This window comes from Gopherus flavomarginatus, chromosome 9 (genome assembly GCF_025201925.1).
Source record: "Gopherus flavomarginatus isolate rGopFla2 chromosome 9, rGopFla2.mat.asm, whole genome shotgun sequence".
NCBI lineage: Eukaryota > Metazoa > Chordata > Testudines > Testudinidae > Gopherus > Gopherus flavomarginatus.
This window is the reverse complement of record NC_066625.1, coordinates 90,910,880-90,923,600: the sequence shown is the minus strand read 5'-3', so window position 1 is coordinate 90,923,600 and position 12,721 is coordinate 90,910,880. Positions and strand designations below refer to the sequence as shown.

Here is a 12,721-nt window from a genome sequence, read left to right as displayed (position 1 = left end):
ATCACTGTCATCCTCTGCAGTGAAGACCAACGCAAAGAAATATTGCGTATTTTGTCTACTCTTATTCCTCTTCTTTCCAAGATAAATAATCCCAATCTTTTCAGTCTCCATTCATGAGAGTTTCTCCAGGGCCCCCTAATCATTCTCGTCACCCTTCTCTGAAAACCCTCTAATTCTACCAGATCTTTTTTGAGATAAGGTGACCAGTACTGCACAAAGTATTCCACATGAAGCGGCATGGTTGCTTTATATAATGGCATTACAATATTTTCTGTACTATTCTCCCACCCATTCCTAACATCGTTTGCTTTTTTGACCCCAGTTGCACACTGAGCTGAAGTCTTTGGTGAGTTGTCTACAATCCCATTTCCTGAGTTGATACAATTAAATAAGAAATTCATTATGTGCATGGCTGATTTAAATTTTCCCTTTAATGTAAATTATACTTGCCATTACATCGCCTGTTCACATGATGTAGTTGGATCCCTCTGAAATTCCTCAAAATCTCCTCTGGTCCTTATTAATCTAAATAAGTTTGTGCCATCTACAGATTTTGCTACCACACTACTCACCCCTCTTTAGGATATTAATACTATTAAACACCACTGGGCCCATTAAGGCAGCATTTCTCAAATGCAGCCACCAGGGGCTTTTCTTGTGGCCACAGCCCCCTTGGGCAGTGATGAGGGCAGGGGAGCAGTGGTCCCTCCCCGAGGGCCACCAGCAGGGGTTGGACCCTGCCCCTTTCTGGAGACACAAATGCTGGAGGAGGAGGCAGCTAGTAATTTCCCCACCTTCCTGGGGATGTAGGGTTGGGCTCCAGCCGTGGAGTAGCAGGCTCTGGCCATGGGGCTCCAACTCCCAGCTGCGGGTCTCACTCCCCATTGCCCCTGGCCTCCACTGCCTCTGCCGGCCTGGCATGCATTCCCCCGTCCCCCCCCCTTTCCCCCTACCAACCTCCCCATTGAAGGCTTAATTTGTCTCCACGATTGTCAGGACTGAGTATGTCTGCTGCTCTGAAAAGTGGTATTTGTATGTTTGTTAATATCTCTTTTCACAACAGACTTACTAGCTAGCAAGCCTTTTTAAAAAAGCAACCAAAAAAAGGAAAAGCAACAACAAAAAAAGACAAGAACCGGCAGAGCACCTTATTTGTGTTTCTATTCTGATAAGCCTGTAAAGAGGAAAGACAACTGTACATAATTTTTATTATTGAGTCTGCAAAACAATTTAATAAATTTGCAATGATTTGGACATGTGTATGTGCCTATATATTTGTTTTCCTAAAGTTATTTAAGTATTTTAGGAAAAATTGTCAGCACAGCCCCCAGCAAGAGTTGGTGGCCATACTTCGAGGCCACCAAAAAATGCTGCGAGACCCCCTGCGTTCAGGAACCTGGAGGCACCTGCTGGTAACCTTCAGCCGTGATGAAAATCGACCATTTCCTGCTCCTCTGTGCTTCGGCTCCTAGCCAGCTTCTGACCCAAGCCGAGGCTCGATTAGTCTCTGGCGAGGGCCCTTGCTCGCGAGCCAGGCGCTGCCCTGCAGGCGGATCTGCTGGCTGGGCCGGTCCCCTGCAGCCGTGCGCTGCAGACGGGGCCTTGGGGTACCTCGCTGCACTTGTCCGCCAGGTTCGCCCAGTGTCCGACGCCTCCCTCCGCCCCGCGCCCCGGCGGTGCCTAGCCCGGTCCCCTCAGGGGGTCTCAGCGGTGCCAGCCCCGGGGGCCCAGAGCGCCCGTGTTATAGGGACAGCCCCGATTTGGGGTCTTCCCCGGAGACAGGCTCCTATCAGCCCCACCCCCTCCTGAACCTTCACACTTGGTGTCTGGTCCCCCCACCAGCCCCGCACATCCGGGGGTGCGGACCGCCCGCCAGGTCCAGCCCAGCGGGGAGGCCCCAGAGGCGACAAGCCCCCGCGCCCCGGCTGGGCAGGAGCGGCCGCCCGCGCCTGAGGGGAACCAGCCAACTCCCCCCGCCAGCCCAAAATGGCGCCCGAGGCAGTTGGGCTCTCGCGAGAGCAGGGGAGGGGCGCTCTCGCGAGACGCGGTAAGGCGGAAGTGGGGGGGGGCCTGCCCTGGAGCCGCGGGCCGGCGCCCGGGACCGGCGGGGCGGTGAGGGGGGCCGGTAGCGGTTCTCCCGCGCGGCGCGGCGCGGCGCTCGGGGTCCCCTCTGCCGTACCGAGATCTCCCTCCCCTGGTGCCCTTCGCTTCCCGCCGCGGCGGCCCCGCTCGCAGCTTCCCCTGTGCCCCGAGTCGGCCCCGCTCCGCCGGGTCCTGAGGGGCCTCCCCCGGCCCCGCCCCGCGGGGCGCTCCGCGGCTTCTCCCCTCAGGCGTGGGCGGAGGCGGCGCGCGGGCGAAGCCCCCCGGCCTCCCCCATGGTGGGGTTCGGGGCCAACAGGAGGGGCGGCCGACTCCCGTCCTTCGTCTTCGTGGCGCTGCTGGTGCTGCTCGCCATCCTCGCCTTCAACTACTGGGGCGCCGCGTCCCGCCAGGCCCTGCTGCAGGAGGAGCTGGCCGGCCTGCAGGGCCAGGCCAAGCGCGGCGAGGTGGCCCGCGGGCGGCTGGAGAAGAGGAACTCGGACCTCATGGGCCGGGTGGACTCCCAGCAGAAGCAGCTGGAGCAGAAGGAGGCGGACTACAGGCACCTGAGCAGCCAGCTGCAAGCCAAGGACAGCCAGGCCGCCAAGTGCGAGGACAGCAAGGTAAAGGGGTGCGGGGCAGAGCCCTGCCGGGGCTGGGGGGTGGCAGTGAAACGCAGCCCTGAAAGTGAGAGCTCCTCTGCACTTCTGCCTGCTCTCTGGGCCTGTTTTCTTAGACCAGATCCTCGCTAGTGAAGTAACAAACCTCGGAGGCAGAGTTTGGGAGTTACTGTTGGTGCCTCTTCTAGGACTAGTGGGTTTGTCATCCTGACATTTTGCAGCTCCTGAAGGATGATTGAATGGGCTCAAGAAACAAACTCAAGGCTTTACCCAGTGTGAGATATTGGCTATTTGACTGTAACCTTGGAAGCAGGTTAATATGCTGCAGGTCAGCTCATTTTTTCTTGAACATTTTTCTTCCATCTGATCTATTCTGACTAACGAAAAAGACATCTGAAGCTTTAAAAGCTAGGGAATAGACTGTTCTACTCTGGCTTAATGGGTAATGTGACTTCTTTACACAGCACATTGAAAAGCCAAGGTAGTATCTGCCAACCTGTGCACTTTTCTTGACCACGTTATTTTGCAAAACTCTTTTTGTATAGAAAGTTGATTCTGATTTTTTGAAAGATCAAAAATACTCTTTTTCTTTCATAAGTTCCTGGCTAAAATCATTCATGGCGGGTGTTAGTCAGCTGTGGAGGAATATTTTAAACTAACTTTGCAAAATAATATTTTCTATTTGGTTTGTCATGGAAAATAGTGCATGAATAGATTTTGTGCTAGTGCTGGTAAATTTTCATGAGAACTTTGCCAGGCTGTGTTAAACAAGCAGCTCTTTTTAATGGTAAGAAACTAAACATGCGGTGGTAATAGTTTGAGATCAGTGATGTGATTTAATTTTGTAAGAAACCCTGCATATGGTAGTAAGTGCAGTGTTTTGTTTTTTTTTTTTTTTTAGTGTAGTTGGGGATCATGTTCTTGTGGTTGAACAGTTTGTACTTTTAATTACTATTTTTTGTAATAGAATTTAAGGAAATATTGTGTAAGTGAATTTTTTACTGCTTTTTTGGATGCCTTTCTTTGTGATTCACATCACACATTTAATGAATTTTGCAACAAAATATCATGATCAAATAGCGTGATATAAAGTGCAGTGGTGTAGTTTTATAAGTGGAATTTGACTAACCTGCTGAAGTACGAACTGTCAAGGTTGTTGGTTTTAAAAACTATCCTACTTAGACATGGGATAATTGCTGTTTAAATGAAAAATGTATCTTATTCCGATTAGCAGGAAATATGGTGGGAGAGTACTGGAAATTTTGCTGCTTAAATGGCGTCACCGCGTATTTTGGTCTGTCTATATAGTGAAATCATTATTTGCATTATTTCTCACTGCAGCAATGAATGAGCTATTCAGATCTTGCCATTGAGGAGATTGGGAAAACCAATCATTCACTGTTTGCTGAGAATTAACTTTTGAGTGCTTAGAAAACAGACACAGTGTGATTAAGTATGTATTTTTAGAAGTTGATATATCTCTCTGAAAAACAAATAATGAAAAAATCATACTGCTGCATTTGACTTGCTGCTGTTTGTGTTTGGTTAATTACTAAAAGTATGTTCTACGGGGATATTAAAATCAATTAAAAATTGTGCCCCGTAAGGCAGTTAGAAAACTACAGTTGTACAGTACCAGGATAGATAGGTAGCGGGGTATGTGTGTGTGTTTGGTAGTGATTTGTAAGTTACAGCTGGCTGAAATTTTCCAAACTTCAATTTTTTTGTTGAGGTTTTTCTCACAATTTCAGTGAAATCAAGTGGTGAGTTTTTTTGTGTGTAAACTTTATCAAATTCATCCTACTTCTTGGACAGCTCTCTCTAAATATTGCTATGATGCTAACTAAGAGACTGTCTTATATTCTAAAATGCTTGGCTTATTCCTTTTTTCTCTTAAACATTTGGCTTTGAAAAGCCATGCAATGACAGCATGTACAGTATTAGGCATATTTAAGTTTCTTTTGTACTAGTTCAGATCATAACCCTAAGTCTGCTGCTTGAATTTTAGCTAACTAGTCATCTTGAATTTACATATTCAGATAGAGATACAGTACTACAACTGATTTACACAGAATCTGTGGTAGAGTAGAGAACTCTTCATTAGTACATTGTTATAACAGGCAACTATAAAACTACTGGGAGCACTCCATCTCAAACTGGTAGTGATTGGGTTATGATATGACTTGCTTGTAACAGAACTGATTTTAAACTCTTTTTTTGGAAGTGTCTTCTGCAGAGAGGTCTAAAGCTATTTTCCCACTTGAAAAGGCTTATGAACATTTCATTGTGGTTTGAGGTGATTTTTTTTCCACCTGTACTTAATTAAAAAGAGATGAATTTTAACAATTGAAAGCCTATGGATCTTTGGCTGTATTATTTTTTTTAAGATAGCAGCTCTATAGAGGAAGGTATTCTATAAAATACTTTTCATAACACTTCCATTTATTCCAGACAACATAGAATCTAACTCACCAAGTTTTAGTGGATCCTTTTAATTCTGCATCCTGTACATTTCTTTATACAAAATGGGGAGAGGGGAGTATGCCACCGGCTGAGCCTACCAGCTTTGACATAATGCATGTAACGAGAGATTCAAGCTTATGAGTCTCATTATTTTGCTTGTGATTAGAATGTCAGTTGGCTCTTGTTGAAAGGAGCACATTAAAGCATTGTTGTTTGGAATTTTTACTGTGCATCACCCAAATCCAGAAGCGTTAGGGCCTAGATATTATCAGTAAGCACACAAAGTAGTGCTTTTAAGCACCTTCCCAAGGTCTCATTTTAACTTAAATTTATAGATAAAAAGGACATTAAGATTTAGTCCTCCAATGTTAACATACCAGTATAGTTTTATTGTAATGAGAAACATTTTGTTACTTCCTAAAATCAATGTTTGTTGCCTCTATTTAAAGCCTTGATAGAAAAAGTTCATGGCAAAGAATGAGGTCCAATACAGAATCCTCTTCTTCACTTTAGAGGTGTTTTACTGACAGCTGTCATTAAAATCTCTCTCAAATAACAGTAGTATGGCAGAAACAGAACTCAAAAATCAAATACTGCAAAACCATGCTGCCTAGATCCAGAGGAACAGCATGAAGTTTGACCCTTTTAAAACAAATGTTTGTAGATGATTTTTAAATGTACAGAGGAATTCACGTAAATGTGGCATGAGAGCTATGCAGCACTATATGAGAGCTCCCACTGCCAATAAACCCACACTATGGACAGTTCTCAAGGTATAATGTTTAAATATTTACCAAAGCATCTGATGTGGCAAGCTCAATGGAGATGAAAATTGCATTGTATGTTTCTGAGAGACAGATGAATCTGACAGGTGTTTTCCAGCAAAGCTTAAAACTCTCCAGTAGTCACTGATTTGGAAATAGTGTTGTTTAATACAATACTAGTGCCAAAATCTGCACTGGGAAGACAACAGACGCCATTTATAGCCACATTTTTAAGGTCCACAACTATGAAAAGCAAGTGAGTTTTGGAATATTGCAGTAGGATAATTGCTGAACACCCTCCCTCCACCACCCCCAAAAAAAGCATATTTAAGGGCTATAGCAAGGATATACATCATCAATGGACATATTTCCAAACTGCTTGAGACATGTGACAGGGCTTTGCAACTTTCTTTTTCTTAGCCTGTTCTCTTCCATGTAAGAAGAACTATTGTAGTTCTTCACACAGTAACAGAAGTGCAGCCCTACATGTAAATTATTCCAGAAAGCCCCAGGGCTTTGCCTTTGTTGCTTTCATTTATGAACTTTAAGTAGCAAAGACAACAGACCTATCCAGAATTTTGTGCTCCTCCACAACTGTTTTTCTGGCATAAGGCATGCAGATGAGAGAACTGTGCTCCCTCCATGTCTTCCTTCATAAGTGTAGGTGAAACAGAGTCCATGAAGGGGGGAGAAGCAGTTTCCCCTCACACTATGGATGTTTGCCTTTAGTTAAGCTCTCGGCTATGGGCTATTTCATTATTTTTTAAAAAAATTGTTTTGGGGAATTCAGTTAAGAAGGAAAGGGATGATGGGAATATTTATACCTCTCTCAAATTATTTTTCAACATGAGGAAAGAGTCTTCTCTCAAATTGTCTATAACTCAGGTATTTTACAGAAAGGTAGAACAAGGTGGGTCAGCAGAAGGAAAGAGCAGCAGCAGTAAGGCTTCCCATATAAGGGACTTCCATGAAGATTGGTTGTTTTTTTGTTTTTTAGGGGATGAATAATCCTATTAAAATTGCAGGTCAAGGAAATCTTAGTGCATCTTAAGACCTGAGAGCAGATGTAGCTTTTTTTTTAAAAACAGGTATTCCATATGTCTGATTCAAAGATATTAAAACCTCAGAAAAGTAGGGGGGGTGGGGGACTGAAATATCTAGTGTCCCTTTTTTCCCCAAAGCAAAGGGGTGTGTCCATATTGTACAATTTTAAAAGTAACTAAATAAATTGTGGCTACTTTTAAAAGGGAAGATACTTGAATTCTAATGTTTAGTTAGACTTAACAGTCCAGAAGCCATACTGGGGAATACGTATGATCCCAACAGAGACAAATTTCTTTCAAAAACTAACTGTGCAGAGGTCAGTTTTTGACACAATTCCTTGGCTCTGCATGGTGTTTCTTTGGTTCGAGACATTGTTCTCTCACTTCTAGCATTTTTCCTCTTTGCTTTGGTTGCTTTGTTTTATGAAAAAATAAAGAAATATAAAGTATTTTGGCATGATAATGGCTTTATATTCTTTACACTTACCTTTGCATTTGTTCTCATTGGTTGTAATTGCTAGTGTTTTTACATAATAAAAATATCTAATAAAAAAAGCCTTCATAGAACTCTGGCTCCATCAGAGCTGAGGTAGATCTCTTAAAGACATGTTTTCATTTAAAAAGTATTGTTTACAGCAAATATTCTTAGCTGTCTTGCCATTGCTTCTCACTTTAGTACAACTGAAACATATTTTAAAATGATTTTTCAGTATTAATACTGTTTACTTTGTAGTACTTAGGCTTGGACAGTGAAATTGTGACTAGTATGTTCAGTTTGTTTTCCTGTAGTACCACAGTGCAACCTTAATATTACAAATGATAGGTTTAAACGTAAATATATTTACTTTGGCTTTGTTAGTTTCTGGAAAATATTTCCATTAAAGGTAGGTTTAGCTAAATCTATCTAAGCAAAACGTAGGGACTTAACTTGTAAAGGAAATATATGATTGATTTTACTTGCAGCAACTTCCATCTGTGATTCTGAAAGCAGTTCACACAAGTTTATAAAATTACACTTTTACTTAATTGTGAAATCAAAATGTGTTCAAATACTCTTAGTTTATTCAGGTGTAAATATATATTTACATCTTTTAGAATAAATAAACTTCTTTCTTTGCAGATCAAACTACAGAAGAACATATCATATCAGATGGCAGACATACATCGTTTAAAAGGTAAGGAACTTCTTACTTGCACATCGTGTGAGAATAGCATACTAACACTAAAATCTTTCAGAATTCCCTAGGTATTGAGGAATGCATGCTGAAAGAAAAATGTAGAGTATGTCTGATGCTGGCGTATTAACAAGCGACAGCTTGTGTCCTTCACTACGGAAGTTTTATAAAACATTGTAATTCATTACCTGGTTTAGTTAATAAGGGCTGGATGGATTTCCATATCAGCCTTTTCATGTTATGCAGTGGAGGGAGAGGATACATTCTAGCAAAAAAAATTTTAAGGGAATGAATAATCCTATTCCAAACTTTTCCAAAATACCCAAAATCATTTTCAAGGTGAAATGTAACGTAATATTCTAGGTACCAGTAATATCAACACTGGTTGTCCATTTGTAAGATAACTTCCTTCTCTTCATGTGTCAGTATAATAATGCCTGCATCTGTAATTTTCACTCCATGCATCTGAAGAAGTGAGGTTTTTTACCCACAAAAGCTTATGCCCAAATAAATCTGTTAAGACTTTAAGGTGCCACTGGCCTCCTTGTTTAAATTTAGTATTAAGTAATTTGTCTATTGAGGTAAAAATTACGACTGAAGGAGTGTGGGGGAGAGAGATTATGACTCCTGCATAACAGAAAATTGTAGAAATGGAAAAGGACCGTAAAATCCATCTAAGACAATGGTCACCAACCGGTCGATCGTGATCAACTGTTCAATCCTAGAGTATTTCCCGTTCAATCGCAATCTTGGGTGGCAGAGCGGTGCTGCTGCTATAGCAGGCTTCCTGACTGCCCCAGCCCCATGTCACTTCTGGAAGCAGCCAGCGTGAGTGGTGGGGGGGCAGGGGTCTCCCTCTGCACGCTGCCCCTCTCTGCAAGCACCTCCCTCGCAGCTCCCATTGGCCGGGAATGGGGAGCTGTGGGGGCGGTGCTTGCAGAGAGGGGCAGCGCAGGGAGCAACGTGGGCCACAGGGGAGCTTGGGGCTGGGGTAGGCGGGGAGCCTGTCTTGCTGGAAGCCACGCAACACCACCAACTGGGAGCTGCCAGACGTAAGTGCTGCCTGGTGGGAAGCTGCACCCCAGCCCTGAGCCCCCCTCCTGGAGCCATCACCCCATACCCCCTCCTGCACCCAAAGCCCCAGTACAGACCCCCCTCCCAGAGCCAGCACATGTATCCCCTCCTGCACTCCAAACCCCTGCCCCAGCCCTGACCCCCCTCCCAGAGCCAACATCCCATACCCCCTCCTGCACCCTAACCCCCAGCCCTGATGGCCTTCCCAGAACCAGCACCTTGTACCCCCTTGTGCACCCCACTACTCTGCACTAGCCCGGAGCCCTCTCCTGTACCTGAACTCCCTCCCAGAGCTTGCACCCCTTAAAAAGTGATCTTGGGCATAAAAAGGTTGGAGACTACTGATCTAGGGTCTCTCTTCCTTCTCCTGGGGTGTATTGGGAAGATTGCAGCTATGTGCCCTGCATGTTGTAATGTTTAGGGCCCTACCAATTTCATGGCCATGAAAAATGTGTCACTGACGATGAAATAAGCCTTTCCTTGTGAAATCTGATCTCCCCTTTGCTGCCTGGAGTTCCCCATTCATGGGGCTCCTATTTGCAAGTCCCAGCTGGGTTGGGGAGGGAGAGGACTAGGACTTCTCCTTCTCCTTCACAGTCAGTCTTGCTCTCAGGGGGAGATCAGACCAACCTCGGAGTGCCTCCCCTTGCTGCAGGAAGCTCCAGCCCCGGAGGTTCCTGCAGCTGGAGAAGATTTGTGGAGGTGGGTCCAATATCCCCCTGCTCTTGGAAGCACCCAAAGCTGCTAGCTGAGAGTCCCTGCTGGGCTGGGAAGAGACAGGACTTGTCCTTCCCTTGCATGGCAGCTGCGGGGGAGGGTGAGAGCGGAGGGGAGGGGAGATCAGACTCACATCCAGGTACCTTTTGGGTTGGGACCCTCATGGTTACAATACAGTGAAATTTCAGATGTTAACAGCAGAAATTGTGAAAAGGATCAATTTTAAAACTGTCTGGCTGTGAAATTGATGAAAATGGACTGTGAATTTGCTAGGGCGCTAGTAATGTTGACTCCTACCTTGCTTAGTATCTTGGATTACTGTTTAAAGCAATTAAGAGTAATTAATATCAATAAATATGAGTAGGCATTTTAAATCTCACATTTACACCCGAAGCAGCAGGGAGGAGAAACTTCTAAAATAACTGTTTTTTGAAAACTAAAGTGTATGTTTAAATGTTGATGTAGATAGATGTAAAAGTATAACATGTATCCTTTTAAAAAATTTCTTGGAGCAGAGGCACAGAATGTCTGCTGTATGCTAAGGATAATGCGTGTATGCATATAGTGTAAATTGCTGACCCTATAGAGAGAGAGAAGTTTCCATTTATATTGCTATATTTTTCAAAACAAGGCGATTTATTAGGAGATGAATATGAAATTATTTCTGACAAGTAGATGCATCATATAGCCCTTTGGAATGAAGAGTTAAATTTTTACCATATAGTATCCTGAAAGGTCACAAGTAGTATTCTTGGCTTCAAAATAAATGTGTATGAATTGATTTCTAGTTTACTTATTTGGCATATTGTGTGACTATACAATTTTTTTTTAAAGATTCCGTGGGGGTGGGGAATCCATAAATACAGTAGAGATCAGAAAGATTTGAAAATGTGCATTTTTCATATAAGAACATCAATGGTGAAAGGGATTAAAGGGGAGGTATTTTTCTACTCGCTTTGATTTGTGCAATTTGGCCTAGAACAACTAGCAGAATTACGCCAGGAGTTCATTCGTCAAGAGGACCAGCTTCATGAGTACAAGAAGAACAATACTCGCCTTGCGAAGAGGCTGGAGTATGAGAGGTATGATGCTTTTGAGTGTTTGTAATAACCACAGATTTGTGTATAGTTTCCATAAATGTGAACTCCACAAACTAGTCAAATAGATCTTTAATCCTCAAATAGACCTTAATCAATAGATAGCTGACAAATCAGAAAAGCTGTCAGGATTTCTAATGTAAATGTTTATTTTCTGGTTTTTTTTGTTGGGAGTGGGAACGTCTCTAGAGAAATGTGACTTCCCAGAACTGTGCTTTTTATTCAGTTTGACTTAAATCGTATATTGTCTCAAGTATGAATTGAGACAATAGAAGATCTAATATTTAATCAAACTGTGGGTTATTGAAGTGTTCAGGGTATGTTTATCAAGGTCTTCATGACAAATTTATTTGATTGGAATTGAGGTAAAAATACTGTGCTTGGGCTGAAATGAACTTGAAATGTCTGCCATAAATTTGGAAGAAAAATCAATTTTTAGGAAGCAGTTCTTTCCCCCACATACTGTAGGGAAGGGTGAGACTCAGCAACATTGAGAAAAAGCTTAAAACTTCTGGAAGGACAATTTATAAGGTGTTTGGTTAAAACTATGTGTACTGGGAAGCTTTCAGGACAAAATACATAGAGTAGAAAATTAAATCTTTGCAGGGCTACTACCTCTTCACATTTTATCCCCAAACTCCTTAATTTGTGATCCATCCTTGGTTCATTTCTAGGCCTAAAAACTATTTTTAAAAATAGGTTTGAGCATCTGTTACTTTCGTATTTGTTCATGTGCTCCACCTTTCCTTCTTGAAGCTGCTGTGATATCATACTCTTTTGTCATCAGTATTAATTGGCTGTGGCTAGCACATAAGATACTACCTTCCTCTCTGTCAACTCAAGCCTTTACAAGAGAGAAAATACAGAGAGTAGATGGAGGCAGACATAACCACCCTGGGTTTAGCTCCTGAAAGCCTAATGGGGTAAGCCAAGCAACTCTCTTGTTTTGAGATGATAGCCCTTTACTTGTTCCTTATGTGCCCATAAATAAACATTGTATGGAATGGACCACATTAAAACTAACTTAGTATAGCTGTTTATTCAGCCATTACACCTGCACAGGAAGGAATGTACTGCGTTGTATCCTGGTTCCTTTTAACTTGAACAAATTTCTAATAATTAGAGAAATCCTAATACTGTATGTCCTTGTGAACTGCAGTTTAACAGTAATTTGCTGATATTTTAACCAAATTAATGGGCTTTTCATCTAGGACATTCTTAAACATACTGTTAAATTCCTACAAGTTGTAAAATTATGTTTCCGTGATCAGTTCTGAAACTTATCCAAAAATATTTAAATACCTTAATTATACATTTCAGATGCAAAATCTGTTTTGAGTAAATAAACAGTTATAATGTTATTTCTCTGAAGATAAGAATTAGTGATTTCAAGAAGAATAGAGAATTCATGTGGGTGACATTGTGGAAAGCTACTTTGTTTAAATGAAAGGGTTCCTAAAGCTGTATTCAAAATCAGTTTACTGACCACTGGCTTTTCTATTATAAGCTAATATGAAACTCTTGCACAGATTCTCTTCTCAGTATAGAATTAGTAATATTTTATATGTATACTCTGTACACAAACTGTATTAAAAACATTAAGGTTCAAATTCAAACACTCAGAACTTAAGAAAGGCCATAATTACGGTTGCCTGTGCAACTGTAATTTGGTCTCCTTGTGCGTGTGTA

General features: G+C 42.5%; 1 protein-coding gene across 2 annotated transcripts in view; it reads left to right on the top strand.

Annotated features, from left to right (window-relative positions):
- The first annotated feature begins 2,297 nt into the window (after positions 1-2,297).
- The window catches only part of GOLM2 (golgi membrane protein 2), a 30,890-nt gene continuing 20,466 nt past the window's right edge, over positions 2,298-12,721 (top strand). Inside the window, exons 1-3 of one of the 2 annotated variants that reach the window (XM_050967355.1) lie at positions 2,298-2,702; positions 8,090-8,144; positions 10,915-11,017. In XM_050967355.1, coding sequence (XP_050823312.1) covers positions 2,376-2,702; positions 8,090-8,144; positions 10,915-11,017 — 485 coding nt within the window. In that variant the 5' untranslated portion in view covers positions 2,298-2,375. The remainder of the gene's footprint in view (positions 2,703-8,089; positions 8,145-10,914; positions 11,018-12,721) is intronic. The other variant, XM_050967354.1, reaches the window with a different exon arrangement.